Genomic DNA, 23,984 nt, shown 5'->3' with positions numbered 1-23,984 from the left:
AAAAAAAAGGCAAAACAAAAACACACAAACAAAAAAAACTTAAGTGCAGCATGTTGTCAAGTAGAGACGCACCTCTACTGTCCAGTAACTAAGTCATCTTATAGAACTGCTTAAAACTGTATGCCTCAATATTCTCTGGGTGCAAATAAAGGTTAGCTCCATTCTGGAAACTCTTTTAATTTATATTAATCACATGCTCTACTAAAGCAAGTTAAAGCTCTGAAATATTTACCTAGTTAGTGCTCTGTCTCTGGACTTTAGGACCAATACTCTGAGTATCTTCCTCCTGACTAGGACGTTTCCCACTGCTGAGACCAGGGCCCATGGAGCTTCTTCCTATATATTTAAAAAATGAACATTTAAGATAGGAAAGGTGAAAAGAGCAGTACTCTTGAATGCTTTATTCTTACCTTGCTTTAAGAGGTGAGTTTGTTGACTGTCTCCATGAGCATAATGTAAAATACCACTCCCTTGAGAGCAACCTGTTAGTATTTAAAACATAGTAAAATTGTTGAAAATAAAATCCAAGATGTAGGTATTAAGGCTATAAATCCAACTTTTAGCCCCACTTACATGCTTTAAAGACTAACTTTCAATCTTCCCTATAGCCCAAGAATTATATTTCTAAGTCAGGAAAACTTAAATTTAGTCTAATAGACTGTTGACAGTTCAAAGGTAAAAAGTCACTGATAATCATGTTTTAATAAAGTGTTTCTTTTCTGGATGACAACAATTAAGAACTTGATCATGAATGTAAAACACAAGGGGCAAGATTGACACAGATATTCTTCCTTCACTCTTATCCCTTTTTCCCACACCATTCCTTCAGAATACTCCAAAACATGTCATTGGCGATAAGAGGAAGGGCCCGCCAGAAGGGTTAATTCACATCACAGCAAGGAGAGGACAAAGACTGTGGGATTTACCTAGCTAAGCAACTACCTCAGTCCTTCTAGAAACAATGTTACAGGAGAAGAGGTTGGCTAGCAAAGAAAAGTTTTAGAGAAACATTTTTCATCAGTGCGTCTAGATTACGGAAAAATAAGAGCATCCTGGCTACTGGATAAGTCATCTCATGGCCTGAATAAGACTATGTACTTATTTTAATTTTATGCTCATAAATTCTCTGATAAAGAATTCAACTTTTCAAACACTTGAAAATGGGAAAGTGGATGCCCTGGATCAAGGATGAGGCCTTTTCATCACTAGGAAGGGATATCTCCATGAGAAATTAACTAGTACTTTCTACTGATATTTTAATTCATATTATTTAAAAATCTATAGCCTGTCACTCACAGAATGGTCATCTCTAATTATATTATACTAAAAACATTCCACTTTTTGCGAGTGTAAACCTGCAGGTCAGACTATGGGCTCTGGCAAATTTATCAATGAGTGAGTGGTGTTACTTCTGGTCTTACATCAGCAGGGCTTGCCTTAATACATACTTCTTTTGCAGCATTGTATAACAGTATTTAACAATTCATGCAACTGTGTGAATACATTGATGACACTGAACTGTATGCTTAAAAACAGTTAAAGTGGGGACCACTAGGTAACATAGTAGCTAATGTGCTAGACTCCCAATGGCCAACCACGGTTCAAGTCCTGGACCTGGCAGCTTGAAACTCAGGCTAGGTGCGTTTGTGTGTGTGCCCAAAATCCCGAGAGGAGACTGGAGAAACGACTGCAGCACGGCCATCCCCCTAGCAGGTCTGTCTCTCTTATCTCTCCGGCAAATGCGTACAGGCTACAGCAAAAATCTCTCTTAAAAAAATAGTTAAAATAGTACATTTTATGTTATATATATTTTACTATAATTGAAAAGTCAACAAATACATGTTCGATTATTGTGTTATTTATCTCTTATTTTATTTATTCATGTATTGTACATTTTTTAATTATGCTAGGGACTACACCTATGTACTAGGAATATAAACAGTAGTAAGACCTGGGCTCTATCTTCAAGAGGTTCACAGTCTAGTAGAAGACAGATACAAAAATAATCACTAAGTCCAAAGAAGTGTTAGGTACCAGGATGAATGTCAGTCTGAAGACAGTGAGGAATCTGAAGGAAAGATCAATTTGATTGGAAAATTCATGAAGTTGACATTTAGTTTTATTCTCTCAGATTTACCAATTCTATTCCTTCTTCTAACATTAAGACAAATTAGAATAACCTCAAATTCAAAATATTAACTAAAAGCAGCCAAGCACACACAAAATAAAAATTGGAATGATTCAATTTCTATAATATGGAAAAATGGACAAAACTACAGAGAAATCAGGAGAGTGATTACCACTGGGAAGTATGGAATAGTAAGTTCAGTAAATACATTAGGAATTTCCTTAAGATGGTACTTTCTTTTTTAAGAGAGATTTTTGCTATAGGGCGCATGCACTTGTCAGAGAGACAGAAAGATAGAAAGCGAGAAGTCACTCCCCCGGGGCAGGGGAGGACTTTTCTTTCCCTTCTATATCCCTATTTATAAGCTCTACATAGCTTTTTTGTCTGATGTCTTTTGAAAGCTTCATAGGATTGACCTTGCGGTGCTGTGGTTAAGGAAGCCATATCCCACTTGGCTGACCGGGGTTCAAATCCAGGATCCAGAGGTTTAAAAAAATGCAGGTACATGCGTGCATGCCCAAAATCCTGACAGGAAGAAGAAATGAAAAAGGACTGTGGTGTCAACATGTCCCATAGAAAGGTACTCTCTTTCTCACACAAACGCAGGCACCCTCTGGCAACTAAAAACAAAAGTGAAAGGCTCATGAAATCTAGCCACAAAGTGTGTTACAGGCAAATATTAGCAAAATTAATTTAAAATGTACTCATTCTTCTATTACATCATAAACTACTTTATGTTTATAAATTTGTGAAGCAAAAGTATCCCAATTTAACCTGCTACCATAATTTTTTTTTTTTTTTTGCCTTTTTTAGAGAGATATAGGGTGCATGTGCTCGCGCGTGCGCGCGCGAGAGAAGATGGTCAAGCCGAAGTCTGTGTTCCTCCATTCTCCTCTCAGGATCTTGGGCATGCAATCACACGTGTCTGGAATGAGTTTAAGCTGCTGGGCCTGGGAATGGAACTGCCGTCAATCATGTGGGAGTCCAGTGATGTAACCATTATGCCATCTGCTTGTCTTGCTATTATAAATCGATTTTGAAGATAACTCTAATAAAGGATACAAGTCCCAGACCTGGCAGCTTGAGAAACACATCCAGTATGTATGCGTGTGTGCCCCAAATCCCGAAAGGATGGGAAAATGGAAGAGAAGGGATTGCAGTGTGACTGTTCCCCATGGGATGTCTCAGTCTTTCTCTGGTGACCACATACCACCTCTGGCAAACAAAACAAGTGGTGTTACATCTGCAGAGAAGGCTGAATGATTCAGGAAAGAGTATGAACTTTGTGGGTAGTCAGACTTGGATGTTAATCTTAGCTCATTTATGTACTAATGGTGAGGCCTTGGTTAAATTACCTAATCTTTCTAGGATTATTTCCTCAATCATAAGATGAAGATCCCACAACTCTCCAGAAGGTTATTATGAGAACACAGGCAAAAATTCCCTACTACTAGGCACAAGGCTGGCAGTCAAAATCTGACTGCTTTTGTTCCCTTCTCCTGCAACTAATTCTTGGAGAATAAAATACATGCTGCTTGGGTTGGTGCTATGCATGGAAAGTTGGATCCCACACGGACAACCATGATTTGAATCCCAGCCCCAATGGCTTGTAAACATGCCCCAAATCCTGACAGGATGAGGAAATAGAGAGAAAGGGACTGTGGCATGACTATGTCCCACTGAGGGGTGTTTTCTCTCTCTTTGCTGAGCACATGTGCCCTCTGGCAACACATTTAAAAAAGAAAGAAAGAAAAATGATACTGCTCTCATAAAAATGTCTGAATGCAGAAAGTTTCAATTTCTTTAAAAGTTTCATTCTTGGAACCAGCAGTTAGCATAATGGCTGTATCACTGTACTCCCATGTAGTCGACTGAGGTTTGAGTCCCAGGCCCGGTGGCTTAACCTCATGCCAGGCACGTGTGCGTGCATGCCCAAGATCCCGAGAGGAGAATAGAGGAGAAGGGATTGCGGTGTGGTCATCCTCCGGGGGGTGGGGTGGGGGGATAGGGGGTGTTGCATTCTGTCTCTCTGGCGAGCACAGGTGCCCTATAGCAAAAACATCTCAAAAAAAAAAAGAAGTTTCATTCTTAATGTTAATTTAGAACATCAGATGCCTTTTTTTAAAAAGGTTTTTGCCATAGGACACATTAGCTCGCCCTAGAGACAGTGAGAAGGAAAGTGAGATAGCAACCCCCGTGGGGATAGCCATGCTGCAATCCTGTCTCTTCCATTCTCCTCCAGAGATTTTGGACACACATTCACACATGCCTGGTATGATTTTCAAGACCAGTTACAGGTCTTGAACTGTGATTGACCATGTGAGAACCCAGCACCTTAACCACCATACCACTTGCTGGTCCAAACATCTGACTTTTGAAAAATTAAACATTTCTCAAATGCTGCCTTGTTTTTAGTCAAATTACTTAGCCTCAGACTATTTCTGGTTAGAACTTTAGAATACTGATATGATAAATTGAAATTCCAATATATACTGACTTCTTGATATTATCAATATCACACATATTACAAATTTATGAGAGACCCAGCTGTAGTGGTACAGGAAGTAGGGCACAGCCACACTACCTTGGAGCTATGCAGAAGTCCTGGGTTCAAATGCCAGGCTGACCTAAACATATGTGAGCATTCATGATCTTGGCTGGCTGGAAGGCTGTGGAGAGGTTAGTGGCAAGACCCTGTCAAGGGTATCTATTTCTCTCTTTCTCTCTCATGAAACAAACAAAAAGAAATAAAATTTATATGGTAATTAAATGCATGTCATACAGAAAATCATCACAGAGCAAACTATTTAAGAAAAAAATTCATGTGTAAAAGAACTAGAAACCCTGCATATGATAACTCTTCTACCACGTTCACAGGGCCACTGATCTTAAATAATTTCCACACAGTTGATATGCACTTAGAGAGAGTAAAAAATAATGAGCATTCTGAAAATATGTGATTTGAGATTTACTTTACCTTTAAAATTGCCTTCCTCATTCAGTCGGATGCTTTTCTTCTCTAAAATACCACCGATGGAGTGAGGGGATGTATGTGTGTGTATGTGGATGCACAGATATGTCTGTGTACAAAGCACTTACTGTGTTAATTTTAAAGATAGGTATTTATATTTTTTATAGTAAGGTTTAATGAACAATATATCTGATTATTAATCTCTTTATGTTAGTAAGTGCAAAAATTTCCTTTTCACTTACTTCCACTGCTGCTACAACCTGGGGTGTTGTCTCCAGGGGAATACCCCATGAGGCCTCCATTCCCATTAGGATTAGATGGTACCGATGCAAGAAGACCTAAAATGCAAACATTTTCTTATTACATTACAATTGAGATCAAGTTTAAGGGTAGGTATGTAAACAGCTGATAAAGAGACAAATCAGAGGTAGTTACTGACATACCTAGTCCTCTATATCGAGAAAGCTGTTGATATATCTGTTTCATCCTTTCAATATTCAAACGGCTTGCTTCAGCATGGTTCACCATTGGTTTAGGATAATTAACTCCTATTAGACATTTGGCTACCTTCTGGACGCCTTCTGGTGCATTCCAGGGATCATAGATATACTTTGCAGGAAAGCCTCTTAGGACAGGCAAATAACGCCTATGGGGAAGGAAGGAGAATCATTAAGTAAACTGCAAGGACTACTAGCTATGGGTGACTAAAATACTACTTAAATAATCTGTCTAACTTCTTATTTCTGCTGCTCATCAAGAGTGGGGAATACTTTAAGCATTGTTTAAATATGAAAAGTTCAGGGGCAGCAGGTAGCATGGTGGTTAAGGTGGCTAGACTCCCACAAGGCTGACTGCGGTCCGAGTTCCAGACCCAGTGGCTTGAAAATCATGTTCAGCGTATGTGTGTGCATGCCCAGGGTCCCGAGGAGACAGGACAAGGAGCTGTGGTGTGGCCAACTACCCTGTGGGGTGATTTCTATCTTTCCCCATCTCTGTCTCTCTTTTCTCCGGCAAGTGCATGTGCCCTATAGCAAAAACCTTTAAAAACAAACAAACAAAATGCTCTTCTTGGTTTAGTGATTATAAAATAATAATCACTCTTGATTTACCTGATATAGTCTCCATTGGGATCTGTCCTCCTACCAAAACCAACAGGGCAATAGCAGTGAAAAAACTGTTGGAAAAAGGAACTACAAGACAGCCACATCCAACTTCCAGCATTGATGCTCCAATCAGCATCAAGCAACAATTCTTCAAACACCTTCAAAAGTAAAAGCAACCAGTTAGTTTACATGCACATAATTCTCAAAGCAAGAATTTTTGACATCACTATAGATCAAAAGTCAAGGAAAAGAAAATCTAGCACAGAATTGTAAAATTAAACTTTCCAAAGTTAGTTTCCTTGTGTATATTCTGTTCCAGAAGAGCTATTTCAAGACAAGGAATATAATGGTAATATAGTAGATTTCTGAATAGATTTATTTTTCCAACCTCTGCAATGTTATTGGGTGGAGGGTCACTGATTTAAAAGGAACAAATATTAGTATAGTAAAAACAGTAAGCCACTTTTAAGAAAGCCAAAATGTTACCAAATAAATCACCAACAAAAACTTAGAAACTTGATCCTCTGGATTAGATAAAGGGAGGACACCCAACGATAAATGTACTTTCAAAATGCACTAGCCTGGGCTGGTCCTATAGCACAGCGGTTAGGGAGCCAGGTCCCACATGGCTGACTAGCTGAAGTCCTGCCCCAGTAGCTTCAAAGTATGTTGGAGCTTGTGTATGCATGCCCCAAATCCCAATGGAATAGGAAAATGGAGAAGGGATTCTTTTATGACCATGTCCCTCGGGAAGTACTTTCTGTGCATGTGTGTGTGTGTGTGTCTTGTCTTTCTCTGGCAAGTAAGTGCCTGTGCTCTCTGGCAAAAAAAAGAAAGAGAAAAAAAAAGCACTAGGGTTATACAGCTTAAGTTTCAAATTTCTTGATCCAAAAGAAAACAGATAAATGATTTTTTATACATTCATTAAATGTGTACTCTTCATTTTCTTCATGTATAACTCTGTAATAGGAAATAGAGAAAATAAGAAAAATAGGATCAGAAAATGGCTGGACAGAGGAAGTTCATGATATAGCCACAAAGGTAAAATACACGTGTGAGTCCTGTTATATATAACCACAAGATGATGTTGAAATGTACTATGCTTCATTGTACACAGTAATAGAAGTATTACTAAAAATCTGTGAAATTGAAGTGAGAAGAAATAATTTATATTCTTAAATTTATAATATAAAATCACTATTTCCAAGAACTCTTGCATGAATGTTTTTCATGACAAAAATTATCTATAAAAACATCTACCTAGGGGCCAGCAAGTGGCACGGTGGTTAAGGGCGCTGGGCTCCCACATGGACGACATGGTTCAAGTCTCGGACCTGGTGGCTTGCTTTCTCACTTCCTCTCTCTCTGTCTCTCTCTGATCAAACTGGAAAATAACAATGATAATAATAATAAATAAAGTTAAATAAAATAATTCTTTAAAAAAAAACAGAAAAAACCATCTACCCAATAAATCCAGAGTGTTTAATCTTAACAGTTCTCTTAGTGGCCAGGCTGGTTAAACTACTGTAGTCACTTTAGGTTCACTGATTTCATCAGTCTCTGCCATTTCTCCGGTCTGATTACACCATCCTGCTCTCTCAAAGTATGCGTACATGGCACAATTTTTTTTTTTTTTAATTTGCTTCAAAGTGTGTGTACTTGCTGGAAATACAGGGAGAGAGAGACAGACAGAGAGACGAAGTGAGGAAGCGCATCCCTAGGGGGATGACCATGCTGCAATCCCTTCTCCTCCACGGATTTTGGGCATGCATACATACATCCAGCATATTTTTCGAGCCGCTGCTTCTAGGACTCAAAGTGCACATTATTAGAACACGTACCTTCATTCCTTCTTCCCAGCTAATCCAAAGGTCACCTCGTGTCAGGAAGCAAGCAACTGCATGTCTGGCTAAATGGTGAATCCAGCCTTCCTGCCGAAGCTGTGTCATGATGGCATCAATCCATGGGAAGCCTGTCCGGCCTTCTGCCCATTTGGCTAAAGCCTCAGGATTCTTATCCCAAGGAATCTGAACACAGATGGGGTTTCCTTCCATTTTATCAAAGCGTGGATTATTTGTTGCTGCTGTATAGAAAAATTCACGCCATAACAGTTGCCCGTAAAGAGAAAGAGGAGGGGAACTGTTTTTCTTCACCTACAATTAAAAAGCAAAGAAGTATTATCAGTAATTTTTAAAAAAATATTTTGAAAAATAAGTTATAATTTTAGATAATACCTTTTTGTAGAGATCTGTTAGTTTGAAGTAAAATAGTCGACATGACAAACAACCAAATCGGAGATAAGGGCTGAGTCCAGTAGGGCTTGCAAGCAGGGAATTTGAATTCATTCGAGGTCTTTCAAAATTTGCCACCCAAGCCTGAAAACACATGGAATTACATTAACTAACTGCCATATCAAGTTTTTTAGTTTTTTTTTTTTTTTTGCCAAAGGGTGCGTGCACTCTCCAGAGAGAGACAGAGAGAGAGAGAAGTCAAGAGAAAGTGAGAAGTCATCCCCCAGAGGGGATGTCCAAGCCACAATCCCCTCTCTTTCATTCTCCTCTTGGAATTTTGGGCATGAATACACATGTGGTTGGTGTGATTTTCAAGCAGCCAGGTACAGGACTCGAATCATGGGTGATCATGTGGGAGTTTAGTACCTTAAACACCAAACCACCTGCGGGCCCCTACCATATCAATTTTAAAAGTGTTCAAAATTTACATTTCTATTTTAAGTTATATAGCTCTTGGGGAATAAAATCTTGCTATCCCAGCTACAAATTACATGTTTTAATTAAAAAAAAAAAGGATAAAAAGTGCATTCTTGTTTTAGCCATCCTCATGCAGCTCATACACATATGAAATAAATTGTCTTCATGATACTAACACAAGGTTGAGTACCTCAAACTTATCTCTTTGACACTGAAGTAAAGGTGAAATAGAAGAATCTAGCCTAGCTTCGAAGTTATGGTCATCACGTACCAGCTCTCATGTAGGAAGATTAAGAGGTAGTATGGTAGTAGATAAAGGGGAGATAATCAGAAGATGGAAGGAAAAGGAAATTTAAATGAGAATTGTTATTTACTTATTTATGAGGTTTTTTTTTTTTTAATTGCTATAGGGTATGTGCGCTCACTGGAAGACAGAGACAGACAGAGAGACAGAGAGAGAGAAATCACCCTCCCTTCCCAGGGGTGGGGGCGCGGGGATGGCCATGCTGCAATCCCTTCTCCTCCATTCTCCTCTTGAGATTTTGGGCATGCACACACATGTGCCTGGCATGAATTTCAAGCCACCAGGCCCAGGACTTGAACCATGGTCAACCATGTGGGAATCCAACTCCTTAACCATCATGCCACCTGCTAGTCCCAAGAATTGCTAATTTTCAAACAATTGGGCTTGAGCTATTTTAACTATTTTCTTCAATCTTCCTCTTCCAATAGTCTATTTTTTTTGTTTTTAGAAGTAGTAAAATTTATTTTTTAAATGCCAGTTTGGAAACATGAGCATGGCTTTTTGATCTGCATTATCATACTTTTCTTTCCAAATGCCTTTCCAAACGTGTAAGTGCTTCAGTTTCTCCACCTGGCCACACTGCAGAGGATAAGCCATCTGTATCAAAACCTTAATTTAAAAAAAAAAGAGAGAGAGAGAAAAGAAAAAAAAAAGAGAGAAAAAATCATTCTTCTGAAACTAAAATAATTTTTATTTAACCACAATAATTGGGAGAACAAATTACTTTGCAAAAAAATTACCGGAGTAGCATAAAAATAGAGTGCTCAGACAGACTCTCACCTATAGAGGATATTGAGAACATAGACATAGTCTCTACTCGTTAGGACATGCATCTTAAGCTGGTAACAGCAGATCACATGCTTATTGAACATAAATAATAGGTAGATTTAAAATTTGACAGTTCAAGTCTCCCCCCTTTCTTTTCCTCCTAATGCAAAATATTTTAGGTAGAAAAGTTAGAAGTGAAATTTCCTGAGTGACTTATGATTTATTAACTCTTAAGCTCCACATTTATTATAGTTTACACCCACCTAGTTCTTCCAGTGAGGGGACTCCAAATTTTTCATCATGGTCATCAGACAGAGGAGTTGTGCACTTTTCTATGACTTCAGAAGTAATAGTCTCTACTGGTATCTCTAACGGTTCCATTTTGCTGATGAGAGTCTGGAATCTTTTGTAAGTTAGAGGTGGTTGTCCACCATTGAGTTCTATGATCCTGTTATAAGAATTAGTAAAATATAGTTATTATTATAAAAAAAGACAATATATTTTCATTGATAAGCTCCAAAAAGACAAAATCAGAGAATAAAATTAATCAACTAAGACTTCCATGAGAGAGGCCCTCAGGTGGCATGGTGGCTAAGGGGCTGAACTCCCGCATGGCTCATTGCGGTTTGAATCCTGTACCTGGTAGCTTGAAAATGACAACAGACAATGTGTAATTGTATGCTCAAAATCCTGGGAGGAGAATGGAGGCAAGGGGACTGAAGTATGGCCACCCCTCTGTGGGATGACTTCTCACCTTCTCTTTCTCTGTCTGGCAAGCACACATGTCCTATGACAAAAGCAATCAATCAATCAATCAATCAATCCTTCTAGAAGAATATTAGTTTTTTTTAGGCAGGGCTTTGTTATGCTGCCCTGGCCAGCCTTAAGCTCACAAACCTCTTGTCTTAGTCTCCCTAGTTGCTGGGATAAATTATAGGCACTGGCCACCGAGTGTATCTTTTTAGGCTGGACTGGTTATTGAATTTAGGCCTGCCATGTGGTGCCACCATGGCTAGGTTGAACTTTATCATTTTACAGGTGCAGAAACTAAAGCCTACCAGGAGAGCTAAGTAAATCACTCCAGGTCACATAACTGACAAATAGGGGAAAAAAGTTTTCTTAGTCCAAATATAGTGTATTTTTCATTAAGCCATGTATAATTATGTATCACCAAAAGTAATCACCAAAAAGCTACCCCCTTCCACTTTAAATAAATGTTGCTTTGGTGCAATATTTTAAGTATATACATATGGTCACAATAAACTGTGTTAACCATAATGATACTATTGAGGACTTTGTTAAATAACAGTAACAAAATGAAAAACTTAGAAAAAAATTTTCTTTCCTTTTTTAGAGAGATTTTAAAAAAATAATTATTGATTTAATTTTATTTATTCATTCATTTATTTTATTTTGACCAGAGAGAGATACACACAGAGAGAGAGGGAAAGTGAAAGCAAGCTACCAGGTCCGGTATTCGAACCATGGTCAGCCATGTGGGAGTGTCCAGCGCCTTAACCACCATGCCACCTGCTGGTCCCTTAGAGAGATTTTTGCTATATGGCACATGAGCTGTCCAGAGAGACAGAGAAAGAGAAAATGAGAAATCACCCCTGGGGGGATAACCAGCTATGCCATAATCCCTTCTCTTCTATCCTCCTACGATATTGGGTATGCATGCACATGCACCCAGTGTGAGTTTCAAACTGTTGGGTCTAGGACTGGCCATGTGGGTATCTATCACTTTAACCACTACGCGACCTGCTGGCCACAAAAAAAATTTTTTTTCTGTATATTACATTTTAATATGATGTATTACATACTGTAAAAATTCACACTCAATCCAGTAAAAACTGTGTGGGGCCAGTGGATGGCACAGTGGCTGTGTTGCTGGACTTTCACATGGCTGACTGCAGTTCAAGTCCTGGACTCAGTGGCTTGAAACTCATGCCAGACGCGTGTGCATACGTGTCCAAGATCCCAGGAGAATGGAAGAGAAGGGACTGCTGCATGGCCATCTCTCCCTGGAGGGGAGGTGGTTTCTCACTTTCTCTGTACCCTGCCTACACACACTCTAAGCATATGTGCCCTAAAGCAAAAAGGAAACCTAAAAGTTAATTGTGTGCATATGATACTAGTTTCTCACTTAGAAGCAACTGCTCTTATCTTGTTTTGCCTCCACCTTACTATTAGCTCCCTAAATAAACAAACGGGTAAATGACAAGGCAAGTCTATCAGAGGATATATGGCTTCTAGTTTAATATCAGGTAAGGTTCTTGTCTGAGTAAAATCGTAATTTTTCAATATACTTGGAAGCATGGAATAAAATTAACTGGTTTGTCATATTACTTATAGAATTTATTTTTAGCTATTGACAAATTTTATGAGAAATGCAAAAAGTAAAAATAATTTAAAAAGTACATAAGTTATAAAATCTCAGTACTTGTACTGCCAAACAAAACTAAAAGTTTTATTAATAAATTAACAAATCTTGGGACCAGCAGAATGGCATAATGGTTACATTGCTGGACTCTCACGTAGTCGACTGCAGTTCAAGTCCTGGACCCAGCAGCTTAAAACTCACGCTGGGCGTGTGTGTGTGTGTGTGATGTGGGGAGTGAGGGAGAGGGGAGGGTCAGGGGCGGAGGGGGGGCACTTATTTCTCAGCAGTTAGAACTTGTCTATGTACCCAGTAACAATGAACTGTACACTAAAAAATAGTTACAGGCAAATATTGTATTATGTGTATTTTCTCAAATTAAAAAAAATGAAAAGAAAACTTACTTGTCTAGGTCATATAACGTATGTGAAATCCGTACAATGACTTCTACTCCAGCTTCAGTAGCCAGTTTCTTAATGGCTGCATCTCGTTCCTTTCCAAAGGGCTCAGAATCATACTCTATTGAAAGTTTAGTAATGTTCCATTCCTAAGCAACAGAAAGAAGCAATAATGTATACCAATTTTAGTGATCATTTTTTCCATCATAACAAGTAAAAAAACTCAAAATCTACATATGAAGGAATTATATATAAATCAAACTTAAAATAAGCAGAAAAAAATACGTATTTATCAATTCAAAAATACATGTAATAAATGTATACTCACTAGATTTATTAATACAAGTAATAAATGTATACTCACTAGATTTCAGGCATTGTGTTGGACACTAGACAATCTAGCAATATGCTTAAAATCAGCTTTTACACTCAATGTGTTAGTATAGCATTTTGTTTCTTCAGATTATTTAACTTTTTAAAATTTTTTTTTGGGGGGGAAGGTTTTTGCTATAGGGCGCATGCACTCGCCAGAAAGAGACAGAGTGACAGAAAGCAAGAAATCACCCCTCAGCGGGGATGGCCACGGCACAGTCTCTTTTCCTCCTTTCTCCTCTCGGGATCTTGGGCACGCATGCACACGCACCTGGCTTGAGTTTAAGCCACCAGGTCCGGGACTTGAACCGCGGTCGACTTATGTGGGAGTCCAGCGACATAGCCTTTATACTAAATGCTGGTCCCACTTATGTTTGATCCTCAAAACAAAACCCCTCAGAGTTCGGCACTCTGGTTGGTACTTCTACTCTGAAAACAAGGTTATTTTTAAAATGTAGGGTTATTTAAAAAATGCAGGCCTTGTCTAAGTTCACAAAGAGCCAGAACATATGAACTTATGTTTGCTCATTCTAAGAACTGGCCTTTAACAAATCTTTAATAGTTGCTATGGTATAGGTGGTCTTGCCAAGGTACTTTGTGTGGATATACATATACTTTTGTTCTGATTACTAAATATTGTTAACTGTGGAAAATCTGGAAAAAGTACCAAAAGCAGCTATTTACAGAGTGTCAGGTACTATATTTATAAATTCCATACATGTCCTCACAGTGATTTTAAATGAGGAGAATGTGACTTAAGAGAATTAAGTGACTTTCTCAAGGAGATAGTAAAGATCTTTATTTTTAACATCTGCCACGGGGTTCATGCACTGGTCAGAGTGAGACAGAACGAGAAAGAAAGGGAGAAAGCACTTCCCTAATGGGGCACGGTCACTCAGCAAGCCCTCCTACATTATCCATCCTGTCGGGATTCTGAGCATGCTGCCATGTGATTCGAATCACAGTAGGCCCTATGGGACCTGGCCTTCTAAGTGCAGCACTTATAACACTGTTTTGGGAGAGCCAGCAGATGGTATAGTGGTTATGTCGCTGGACTTTCACATGACTAACTGCAGTTCAATTCCTGGACCTGGTGCCTTTAAACTCACTCTGGGCACATGTACGTGCGTGCCCAAGATCCCGAGAAGAAAATAAAAAGAAGGCATTGAAGCACGGCCATCCCCATGGGAGGTGATTTCTCACTTTCCGTCCCCTTTTACTGTCTGTCTCTCTCTCTAGTGAATGAACACGCCCTAAGGCAAAACAACAACAAAACAAAAAACAAACAAAACTCTAAAAAAATCCCACTGTGCTAAGGAGTCAGCTTTGTTTCTTCATGTTTTTAAAGTGTCTTTTATTATGGGCATATTGTTGGTTCTTCTGTTTTTAAAATCCAGTCCTGTGATCTTTAAATTAAGAGTTTAAATTACATCATTTACACTCCCTGTTATTATTGATACACTTAGGTTTAAATGAACTGTCTTGTTACATGTTTTCTTTTTTCCTATCTTTTCTGTTCTGTTACCTCTACCTGCCTTTATTTGAATGAGTCACATATTGTTAGTATTCCATTTTAAACTCCTCTATTAACTTTTTAGTGATAGCTCACTGTGCTATTTTATATTATAAGCATTCTTATAACAGCCTGATTTCAAATACGTAACTAATAAATAATGTAAGAACGTGACATATACTTTTAATTTTTTAATTTATTTATTGGCTAAAAGGTACATGTGTTCACTGAAGAGAGAGAGAGACAGAAAGCACCTCCCCCATGGGGGATGGTCATGCTGCAATCCCCTCTCCTCCATTTCTCCTTTTGGGATTTTGAACATGCATGTACATGAGCGCGGCATATTTTTCAAGCCACCAGGTCCAACAGCAGTTGGCCATGTTGGATCCAGTGCCTTAACCACCATGCCACCTACAGACCTGTTTCTTCATTTCTAATACTGTATGTCTAATTCTAGAATTTCTATTTGTTTCCTTATTTTTTTTTTAAGAGAGATTTTTGCTATAGGGCATGTGTGCTCGTGGGAGAGACAGACAGAAAAACAGAAAGTAAGAAATCAACCCTAGAAACATGGATGCTGCAATCCCTTCTCCTCCAGTCTCCTCTCAGGATTTTGGGTATGCATGCATAGGCACTTGGTGTGAGTTTTAAGCTGCTAGGTCTGGGACTCAAACTGTGGTTGACTACGTGGAAGTCCAGAGACATAACCATTACATCATCTGCTGGTCCCAGTTCTCTTTTTTTTGTAAATTGCCTGAGGGTGTGCGCATTCACTTGAGACAAACAGAAAGACAGATAGGAAGAGAGAATAGTCTAATGAGGCATGATCATCCCACAACTCCTCCATTTCTCCATCCTTTGGAATTTTGGGCAACACATATGCACGTGGTGTGTTTTTGAAGACACCAGGACCAAGGGACCAGTAGATGGCATAATGGTTACGTTGCTGGACTACCACATAGTTGCCCATGGTTGGAGTTCTGGACCAGTGGCTTAAAACTCATACTGGGTGTGTATGCATGCCCAAAATCCTGAGAGGAGAATGAAGAAGAGATTGCAGTGTGACCATCTACCTGGGGGGTGATGTCTTGCTCTGTCTTTCTGTCTGTCTCTCTGGCAAGCACATGCGACCTATAGCAAAAATCTCTCAAGAAACAAAAAGAGCATTAAAATAACTTAAGATCTACTTCATGGGCATGGTGGCATACACCCTATGGCAAAAAACTATGGCGGCTGGAGGATTGCAGCGTCGAGTCCATCTTTCTCTCTCTCTCTCAATGTGCACAATTTTGGGGTGTGGTGGTGCCCGTCCTCTGGCAAAAACCTATGGAGGCTGGAGGATTATGGCATGAAGACACCAGGACCAGGACTGGAATCACAGTAGGCCATATGGAATCTGGTTACCTAGACACTAGGCTATGGAGCCAGTGTTGGTTCTTCTCTCTTTTTTTAAAAGAATTATTTTAACTTCAATCATTATTATTTTTTTAATTTGACTGGAGAGTGACAGAGAGAGGGCAAAGTGAGAAAGCAAACTGCCAGGTCTGGGACTTGAACCACAGTCAGTCATGTAGGAGTCCAGTGTCTTTAAATACCACACCACTTGCTGGCCCCAGTCTTGGTTCTTTTTAAGAGTTTCCATTTCTGTACTAAAATTCCCATCTATTCACTTCTTTACTTTTTGGTGAGATCCTTTAACATCCATGGCATAATTATTGTACAATCTTTGATTCTGACACCTGAGTCAGCTGCAGGCCTATGTCTACTGACTTATTTTTTAACTTGACTGTAAGCCATTTTTTCCTACTTTATGTGTCTTAGAATTTTTCATTGTATGCCAGATACTGATATAAAAGTCTAGAGATAAAACAAATAATATCTACCTCTAGAAAAATGCAGCCCTTTGCTCTGCCTGGCCCTGGCTGCTAGGATGGAAAGTAGAGTTAATGCAGTCTATCACCGTTGGGTTTGGGTTTTGCTGCCATGTTACTTAAACTCCATTCATCACTGGGGTCAAATATTTTGAGAATAAGATCCAGGTTTCCTTGCAACAGGGCTGGGGATCTGGGAACTGGTAAGATTCTTTGTTTCATAGCCAAGTCAGTCTATTTACAAACTGTAAGACATCTCTCTCTACTTTGCTGTTCAGCTGTGGGCCTTGTGGTACTAGGGAACTGTGGTTCTTTGCTTTCCAGCCCTATCCTCTACTTTTGCAACTCTAGAGACATCTTTCCACCCTGTTGCCCCACCTCCGTTTTCAGGGCTGCTACTCTGGCACTAAGTGAATGCTTTCAAAAGGGAATTCTCTTTAGCTGGTCTACCCTTTCTCAGCCTTTGGGATACTGCCACTGTACACTCCATGAAGACAGTGTAAGAAAGAACTGGAATTGAGGTAAACTTGCATTGTGACTGGGGCTCCTTGGAATTCTAATCTATCATTGTAGCCCACTCAAATCTTTTAGAAATTTTCATTCAGAACTGTCATAAGTGGTAATTCAAAACTTGTTAAAATTTCAACTAGGTTTTTTTTTTTTTGTTGTTCTCAACTATGGTGGGTTCCCTTCTTTTTGTTGTGTACCTGGGATGCAGTCATTAGTCTTCTTTCCTATGAAAAGTGCTCCCATTTTGGGTATGAAGTTAATTTTTGTTCTGTCTCTCCACTATCTGATAGGTTAAAACAAAACATATTATTTTGTAGTCTATTACATTTCTCCCTCTCTCTCTCTTTTTAAGAGATTTTAGCTATAGGGTATCTGTGGTCACCAGAGAGGCAGAGACAGAGAGACAGAAAGTGAAAAATCACTCCCCAGAAGGGATGGCCATGCTACAATCCCTTCTTTTCCATTCTCCTCTCGGGATTTTGGGCATGCATGAACACACACCGGCCTGAGTTTCAAGCTGCTGGGTCGTGAACCATGGTCGATCATGTAGGAGGCTGGTGCCTTAACCGCGACATCACCTGCTGGCCCCTTTCTCATTGTTAAGATGGGAAATGGCCTATTCTGACATTTTATTTTTAACCAGAGGTAAAGTTGGTGTTTTTTGTTAGTTTGTTTAAGGTAGTATGTGGTTATCTTTGAATTTCAGTACTTGAATATAACAGTAAGATTGCAGGTAGTACTAAAATAGTTTCAATTGAGTAAGTAGATATTCGTTTTGCAATTATTATTATTTTTTAATTTGGCATAAGGTGTGTGGACTCACCAGAGACAGAGACAGGAGAGAGAAAATGAGAAAACACCTCCCAGAGGGTATGGCCACTATAAACCCTTCTCTTCCATTCCTCTCTGGGGATTCTAGACTTGCATGCACATGTGCCCCACGTGTTTTTCAAGTCACCAGGTCAGGAACTAGAACCACACATCTGGCCATGTGGAATCTACCTTCCTTAACCAATACACCATTAGCTGGCTATACTTTGCAATTTTAAGCACTAAAATTTGTATCCATTTCTGTGTAACACAATTAATTGCTAACCATTTAGAAAGGATAATATTAATAACTAAATTGACAAAGTTCTTAAATAGTGATAATATCATGGAAATAATTAAGAATGTAAAATTTGGACCAGCAGATGGCATAATGATTATACTGCTGGATTCCCACGTAGTCGACCATGGTTCAAGTCCCAGACCTGGCAGTTTGAACTCACACTGGGCACATGTACATGTGTGCCCCAAATCCCAAGAAGAGAATGGAGGAAAAGGGATTGCATTGTGGCCATCCATCTGGGGGGGGGGTGATTTTTTGCTTTCTGTCTCTTGTAGCACACACCCTACAGCAAAAATCTCTCTCAAAAAAAAGCAAAACAAAACAAAAAAAAAAAAGAAATGTAAAATTTGACAGAAAAACTAAAAATTACAAATCACAAACTTTATAAGTATCTACTTTTAGATTGACAGTAAACCAAGTAGTAAATTATATAAAAAATATTATACTACCATACAAAATAGTCCAAATATAAAGGTGAAACCTTAAAAATTTCTATTCATCCTTTACTTTTTTTTTTTTTTTTTGAGAGTTTTTGCTATAGGGCGCGTGCGCTTGCCAGACAGAGAGAGAGAGACAGAGAGACAGAAAGCGAGAAATCACCCCCCAGGGGGGATGGTCACACTGCAATCCCTTCTCCTCCATTCTCCTCTCGGGATCTTGGGCACACACGCACACGCGCTCGGCGTGAGTTTTAAGCCACCGGGGCCGGGAGGTGAACTGCGGTCCACTACGTGGGAGTTCAGCGACATAGCCATTACGCTAACTGCTGGTTCCCTCATCCTTTACTTTTTTCATAGATCTAGACTCAGAGTCTAAAATGCTACTTACATAGTGAAGATTTCTAAATTTAGTCTAGACTTCTGCCCTGAACACTAGACTTGAACACTTCCTCAGGATGTTCAGTAAGATGCCTAAAAGGCTTCTAAAATGTTAAGATGTAAAAAAACCCAAATTTTTCTTTAAACTTGTTCCTCCCTAATGGCAAGCCATCCTGCATCCATCCAGGCAAAAAAACAAGCAGTCATCCTTAATTGTCACATACTATACGTAAGCAAACCTTACAGCAGCTATTTAAAAAATATGTCCAGAATCTGACCACATCAACACCTCTGCTACTATCCTTAGTCCGAGTCTCCATCATTTTGTTCCTAAATAACTGCCCATCTCATAACTCATCTGCTTTTGCTTTTTCAACACCTTCACACACTCCTGTTTTCCATAAACAGCCAGAGTGATGTTCTTAAAACATGAGTGAAGGAACCAGCTGATGGCAAAATGGTTACATCACTGGACTCCTACATAGTCGACTGTGGTTTAAGTCCTGGACCCAGTGGCTTAAACTCATACCACGTGCATGTACATGTGAGCCCAAAATCCCAAGAGGAGAATGGAGAGGAACTGCGGGGTGGCCATCCCTTTTGGGTGCGGGGGTGGGGGTGATTTCTTGCTTTCTGTTCTTCCAGTGAGAGTTCGTGCCCTATAGCAAAAATCTAAACAACAACAACAAAGAGTGAAATAATCCCATTTCATTTGGAATAAAAGCCAAAGTCCCTAACATGGTCCCTAAAATCTTTAACTGTCTCTTCTTTCCACTCGCTGTGTTCTTCACTGGCCTTTTTGCCATTCCTAAACTAATCATGCATACTCTACTGCAATTCCTTCTGCCTTTAGTACTCCTATTTCTCATGTTGCAGTTATTGGGTTGTTGGGAAAGACATGACGCATTTTTGCATAGAAAAACACAGAAAAATAGGTTGTGACTTTGGCTTAAAATGACTATTACTTCTCGGGGGACCAGCAGGTGGTGTGGTGGTTAAGGTAGTGGACACTCCCACATGGTCGACCACAGTTTGAGTCCCAGACCTGGTGGCTTGCATTCTCACTTTCTCTCTCTTTCTCTTTCTCTCTCTCTGTGTGTGTGGTCATATTAAAATAAAATGAACAAATTTTAGAAAATGACTATTAAGTCTAAAAATTCTATCCAGTTCTTTTGTTGGTTTCAGCTGGGTCTGCTACACTCAGCTGGCACCTTGGCTGAAGCTGAACAGTCTAAATGTTCTTAGCCACATCCCAGACCTTGATGCTGGCTGCTGACTGGCCCACTTTCTCTATGTGGTCTCCCATAATTCAATATTCTTGCCCGGACTTCCTTATGTGGTAGAGAGAGCATGGTAAGAGGGGAAAGATAGAAGGTGTAATATTGCTTGGGGCCTAGGATTTGAAATTCACAAAATGCCTTCTTTGACATTTGGCCAAAACAAGTTATAAGGCCAACCCACACTCAAGCGGGTAGAAAAATAAACTCTACCTTTTTATGGAAAAAGCTGCAAAATATTCACACCCCAGATATCTGTATTTAGTCAAAAGTCTCATTATTGGGAGGACTGCTCTGATTTAATACGGAGTAACTATCCGTCACTCTGACACTTACTGCCCCACTTTGCTCTTCTCTACAGCATGCATTTTCTCCTGATCTTGCATATTTGCTTATTTATCTGTCTCCTTCCTACTATAGTACAAGCTCTGTGAGGGTAGGGACGTTTTCTGCTTGTTTCGCTCTTCTCCAGCACCATGAACAAACCTTGCACAGAGCAGGCCTCAATCAGTATCCTTCCTACTATAGTACAAGCTCTGTGAGGGTAGGGACGTTTTCTGCTTGTTTCGCTCTTCTCCAGCACCATGAGCAGACCTTGCACAGAGCAGGCCCTCAATCAGTCTCCTTCCTACTATAGTACAAGCTCTGTGAAGGTAGGGACGTTTTCTGCTTGTTTCGCTCTTCTCCAGCACCATGAGCAGACCTTGCACAGAGCAGCCCTCAATCAGTCTCCTTCCTACTATAGTATAAGCTCTGTGAGGGTAGGAACGTTTTCTGCTTGTTTCGCTCTTCTCCAGCACCATGAGCAAACCTTGCACAGAGCAGGCCCTCAATCAGTCTCCTTCCTACTATAGTACAAGCTCTGTGAAGGTAGGGACGTTTTCTGCTTGTTTCGCTCTATCTCCAGCACCATGAACAAACCTTGCACAGAGCAGGCCCTCAATCAGTATCTGCTGAATGAATTCTACTGAGCATGTGCCATCAAATAAAGCAAGATTCAAAATGACCCAAAAAGCATAGTACAAATTCTACTGTGGAAACGTTAGCAGCTTTATGCGTTCTTTTATTTATTCTGTGATTTTGAACAAGTCATTTTGTTTTGCTTCAGTGTGTCCATATATAAAAACTTCAGCCACATGTTTTTATGTTTTAGATATAAGGAGAAATTTTTAAAAATTAAGAATATATATTCATTATGTACCTATTCTCAAAAATCAATACCTTAAATGTATCATTAAACATTTATTCAGGTCCTAAAATATGTATGGTCTAGATACTTTACCAGTCTGGTACCAGAGGTGGAAGAGGCAGAACTTAACTGTGTAGTAACAGTAATTTACATAACATAGCTATGGCTACAGTGTCATCTACGCTTTATCTAGCCTTTGTCTAGCTTTTTTGTCTAGTCTTATCCTTAGCTTCTTTTATCATTTCTTCGGTAAAGAGCTATCCTGTCAGTCTATATTAAGTCATAACTTAAATGAGAAAAAATTTAAGTAGAAAAATAACAAAAAACAATAGCTTATTAAACATGTATGTGTGTACACATAATTCTATCGCTACTCAATATAAACAGAAAAAAAATGAGTGAATGCTGCAGAGGTAAGATGCATAGCAGAGGAGACATCAGTTCTAGGGCCAGCATCACCTATCCCAGTAAATTAAAGTTTTTAGGTCTAAACCAGCTTTATCTCTAATGTGGAAAATAGGATTAATTACCTATCAAAATTTCTCACTATAGGGCCAGCCTGTGGTGTGATGAAGGTGGCTGGGTCCCACAGGCTGACTACATGGTTTGAGTTCCAGACCTAGTGGCTTGAAAACCACATTAGGTGCGTGCGCGTATATACCCCAAATCCTAAGAGGAGAATAAAGAAGAAACTGCAGTGTGACCATTCCTCACGGTGTGTACTTTATCACTTTTTTTTCTCTCTTTCTCTGTTGCTCTCCAGTGAGCAACCGGATTAAAAAAAAAGAAAAACCCTGGAATTTGGTATTGTTGATATATATCAATTGTTACAACCTTATGACCAAGAAAGTCCTCTTCTAAGAATTATCCCACAAACACACTGGCACATGTGAGCAAAAATATGTGGAAAAACATGTAGAGGGGCATTATTTGTATTGGCAAAAGGTATGTGGAAAAATAGCTAAATGTTTAGTAAAAGCTAGTTAAAGAAATGATAGCATATCTACACAGCAAAATACTACGTAGTCATTTAAAAGACTTAAGAAATAATATGAACAATCTCTCTCCCTCCCTCCCACCCTCCATCTCTCTCTCTCTCTCTCTCTCTTTATAACAGAGGTTTTTGCTATAGGGCTCATGCACTTGCCAGAAAGACAGAGAGAGAAAGTGAGAAATCACCCCCAGGGGGACGGTCACACCACAATCCCTTCTCCATTCTTTTCTCAAGATCTTGGGCACACACACACACACACACGTGCCCGGTAAGTTTAAGCTGTGATCGACGACATGGGTGTCCAGTGATGTAACCATTACTCCATCTGCAATCTCTAAAATACATGGTTACATGAATGAAGCATGGTATATATACAGTGGTTTTTTTTTTTTTTTTTTTTTTTTTAGAGTTTTGCTATAGGGCATGTGTGCTCAATGGAGAGACAGAGAGAGACAGAAAGTGAGAAATCACTGCTCCTGCTGAGAACGGCCATGCCGCAATCCTTTCTCCTCTATTTTCCTCTGAGGATCTTGGGCACACATGCACTCACGCCCAAAGTGAGTTTCACGCCTGCAGATCTAGGACTTGAACCACAGTCAGCTGTAGGAGAGTCCAGTGACGTAACTATTACACCAAATACTAGTCTCTATACAGTGTATTCTAATCTTGGTTTCTTCTCTCCTACCCCCAGAGGGCGCATGTAGATGACAGGCAGAGACAGAGAGATAGAGAGTGAAAGTACCACCCAACAAGGCCTGGTCACACTGCAATCCTTTCTCTTCCAATTCTCCATCCTAGGCACACAGATGCCAACTAGCATAGATGCTGCTGGTGCTGAGATTCAAACCCTGGTTGGCTATGTGTGATCTGGCTTCCTCGCTACAGTTCTTACCACTGTGCTACAGGGTCAGCCCCTTATCTTAAAAAGGGAACAGTAACACACACAGACAGACACATATACACAAATATATATAAATTTTTGTTTACATAAAGAATATTCCTAAATGGAAATACAAAAAAATTAGTGGTAGTTGCTTCAGAAAAACTGCAGTTTAAGGTAGAAAAAAGATGTAAACTTTTTATTGTAAACTGCTTTTTCTATCTTCTGATTTTCCATGTATAGCTTTTTCATTAAACAAAGAAATACAAAATTCTTATTTAAAATACTTATATTCCCCACACTTTAAATTAGCCAAAATGCCTTATTTACCAAATATGCTATCTTCTCTGACAAAAGGTTCTATTATTTTATGCAGATATTTATAAATTACCTTGAAAAGCCTGGGGAACACATCTGCTGGTTGTCCACGAATCACAAACAGGCGAGAGTTTAATTTTCGAAGATTGGCATCGAGATCCTCAAGACACTGAAGCAAAAATCTAGAGAGAAAAATACATTAAAATTCTTAAAAATATAAAGTCATGTGTCACTTAATGATATATTCTGAGAAATGTGTTATTGAGCAACTTCGTAGTTGTGGGAACATCAACGTGTACTTATACAAACCTAGATGTTATTGCCTACAGTCAGGTTATATGGTATAATCTTATGGGACCACCGCTGTGTAC

The 23,984-nt window shown here is 39.3% G+C and overlaps 1 protein-coding gene across 2 annotated transcripts in view; it reads right to left on the bottom strand.

Annotated features, from left to right (window-relative positions):
* Window positions 1–23,984, bottom strand: part of CRY1 (cryptochrome circadian regulator 1) — a 77,923-nt gene that overhangs the window by 14,869 nt on the left and 39,070 nt on the right. For both annotated transcript variants that reach the window (XM_006170353.1, XM_006170352.2), the window contains exons 2-12: window positions 23,687–23,795; window positions 12,767–12,909; window positions 10,246–10,430; window positions 9,735–9,823; window positions 8,437–8,577; window positions 8,044–8,355; window positions 6,209–6,360; window positions 5,543–5,745; window positions 5,342–5,437; window positions 411–482; window positions 233–336 (exon numbers count right to left, since the gene is read on the bottom strand). In XM_006170353.1, coding sequence (XP_006170415.1) covers window positions 233–336; window positions 411–482; window positions 5,342–5,437; window positions 5,543–5,745; window positions 6,209–6,360; window positions 8,044–8,355; window positions 8,437–8,577; window positions 9,735–9,823; window positions 10,246–10,430; window positions 12,767–12,909; window positions 23,687–23,795 — 1,606 coding nt within the window. The remainder of the gene's footprint in view (window positions 1–232; window positions 337–410; window positions 483–5,341; window positions 5,438–5,542; window positions 5,746–6,208; window positions 6,361–8,043; window positions 8,356–8,436; window positions 8,578–9,734; window positions 9,824–10,245; window positions 10,431–12,766; window positions 12,910–23,686; window positions 23,796–23,984) is intronic.

The sequence above is a fragment of the Tupaia chinensis genome, unplaced genomic scaffold (genome assembly GCF_000334495.1).
Source record: "Tupaia chinensis unplaced genomic scaffold, TupChi_1.0 Scaffold148234_1, whole genome shotgun sequence".
NCBI classification, from domain to species: domain Eukaryota; kingdom Metazoa; phylum Chordata; class Mammalia; order Scandentia; family Tupaiidae; genus Tupaia; species Tupaia belangeri.
The sequence above is the reverse complement of the archived record's forward strand: the minus strand, read 5'-3'. Positions and strand labels throughout refer to the sequence as shown.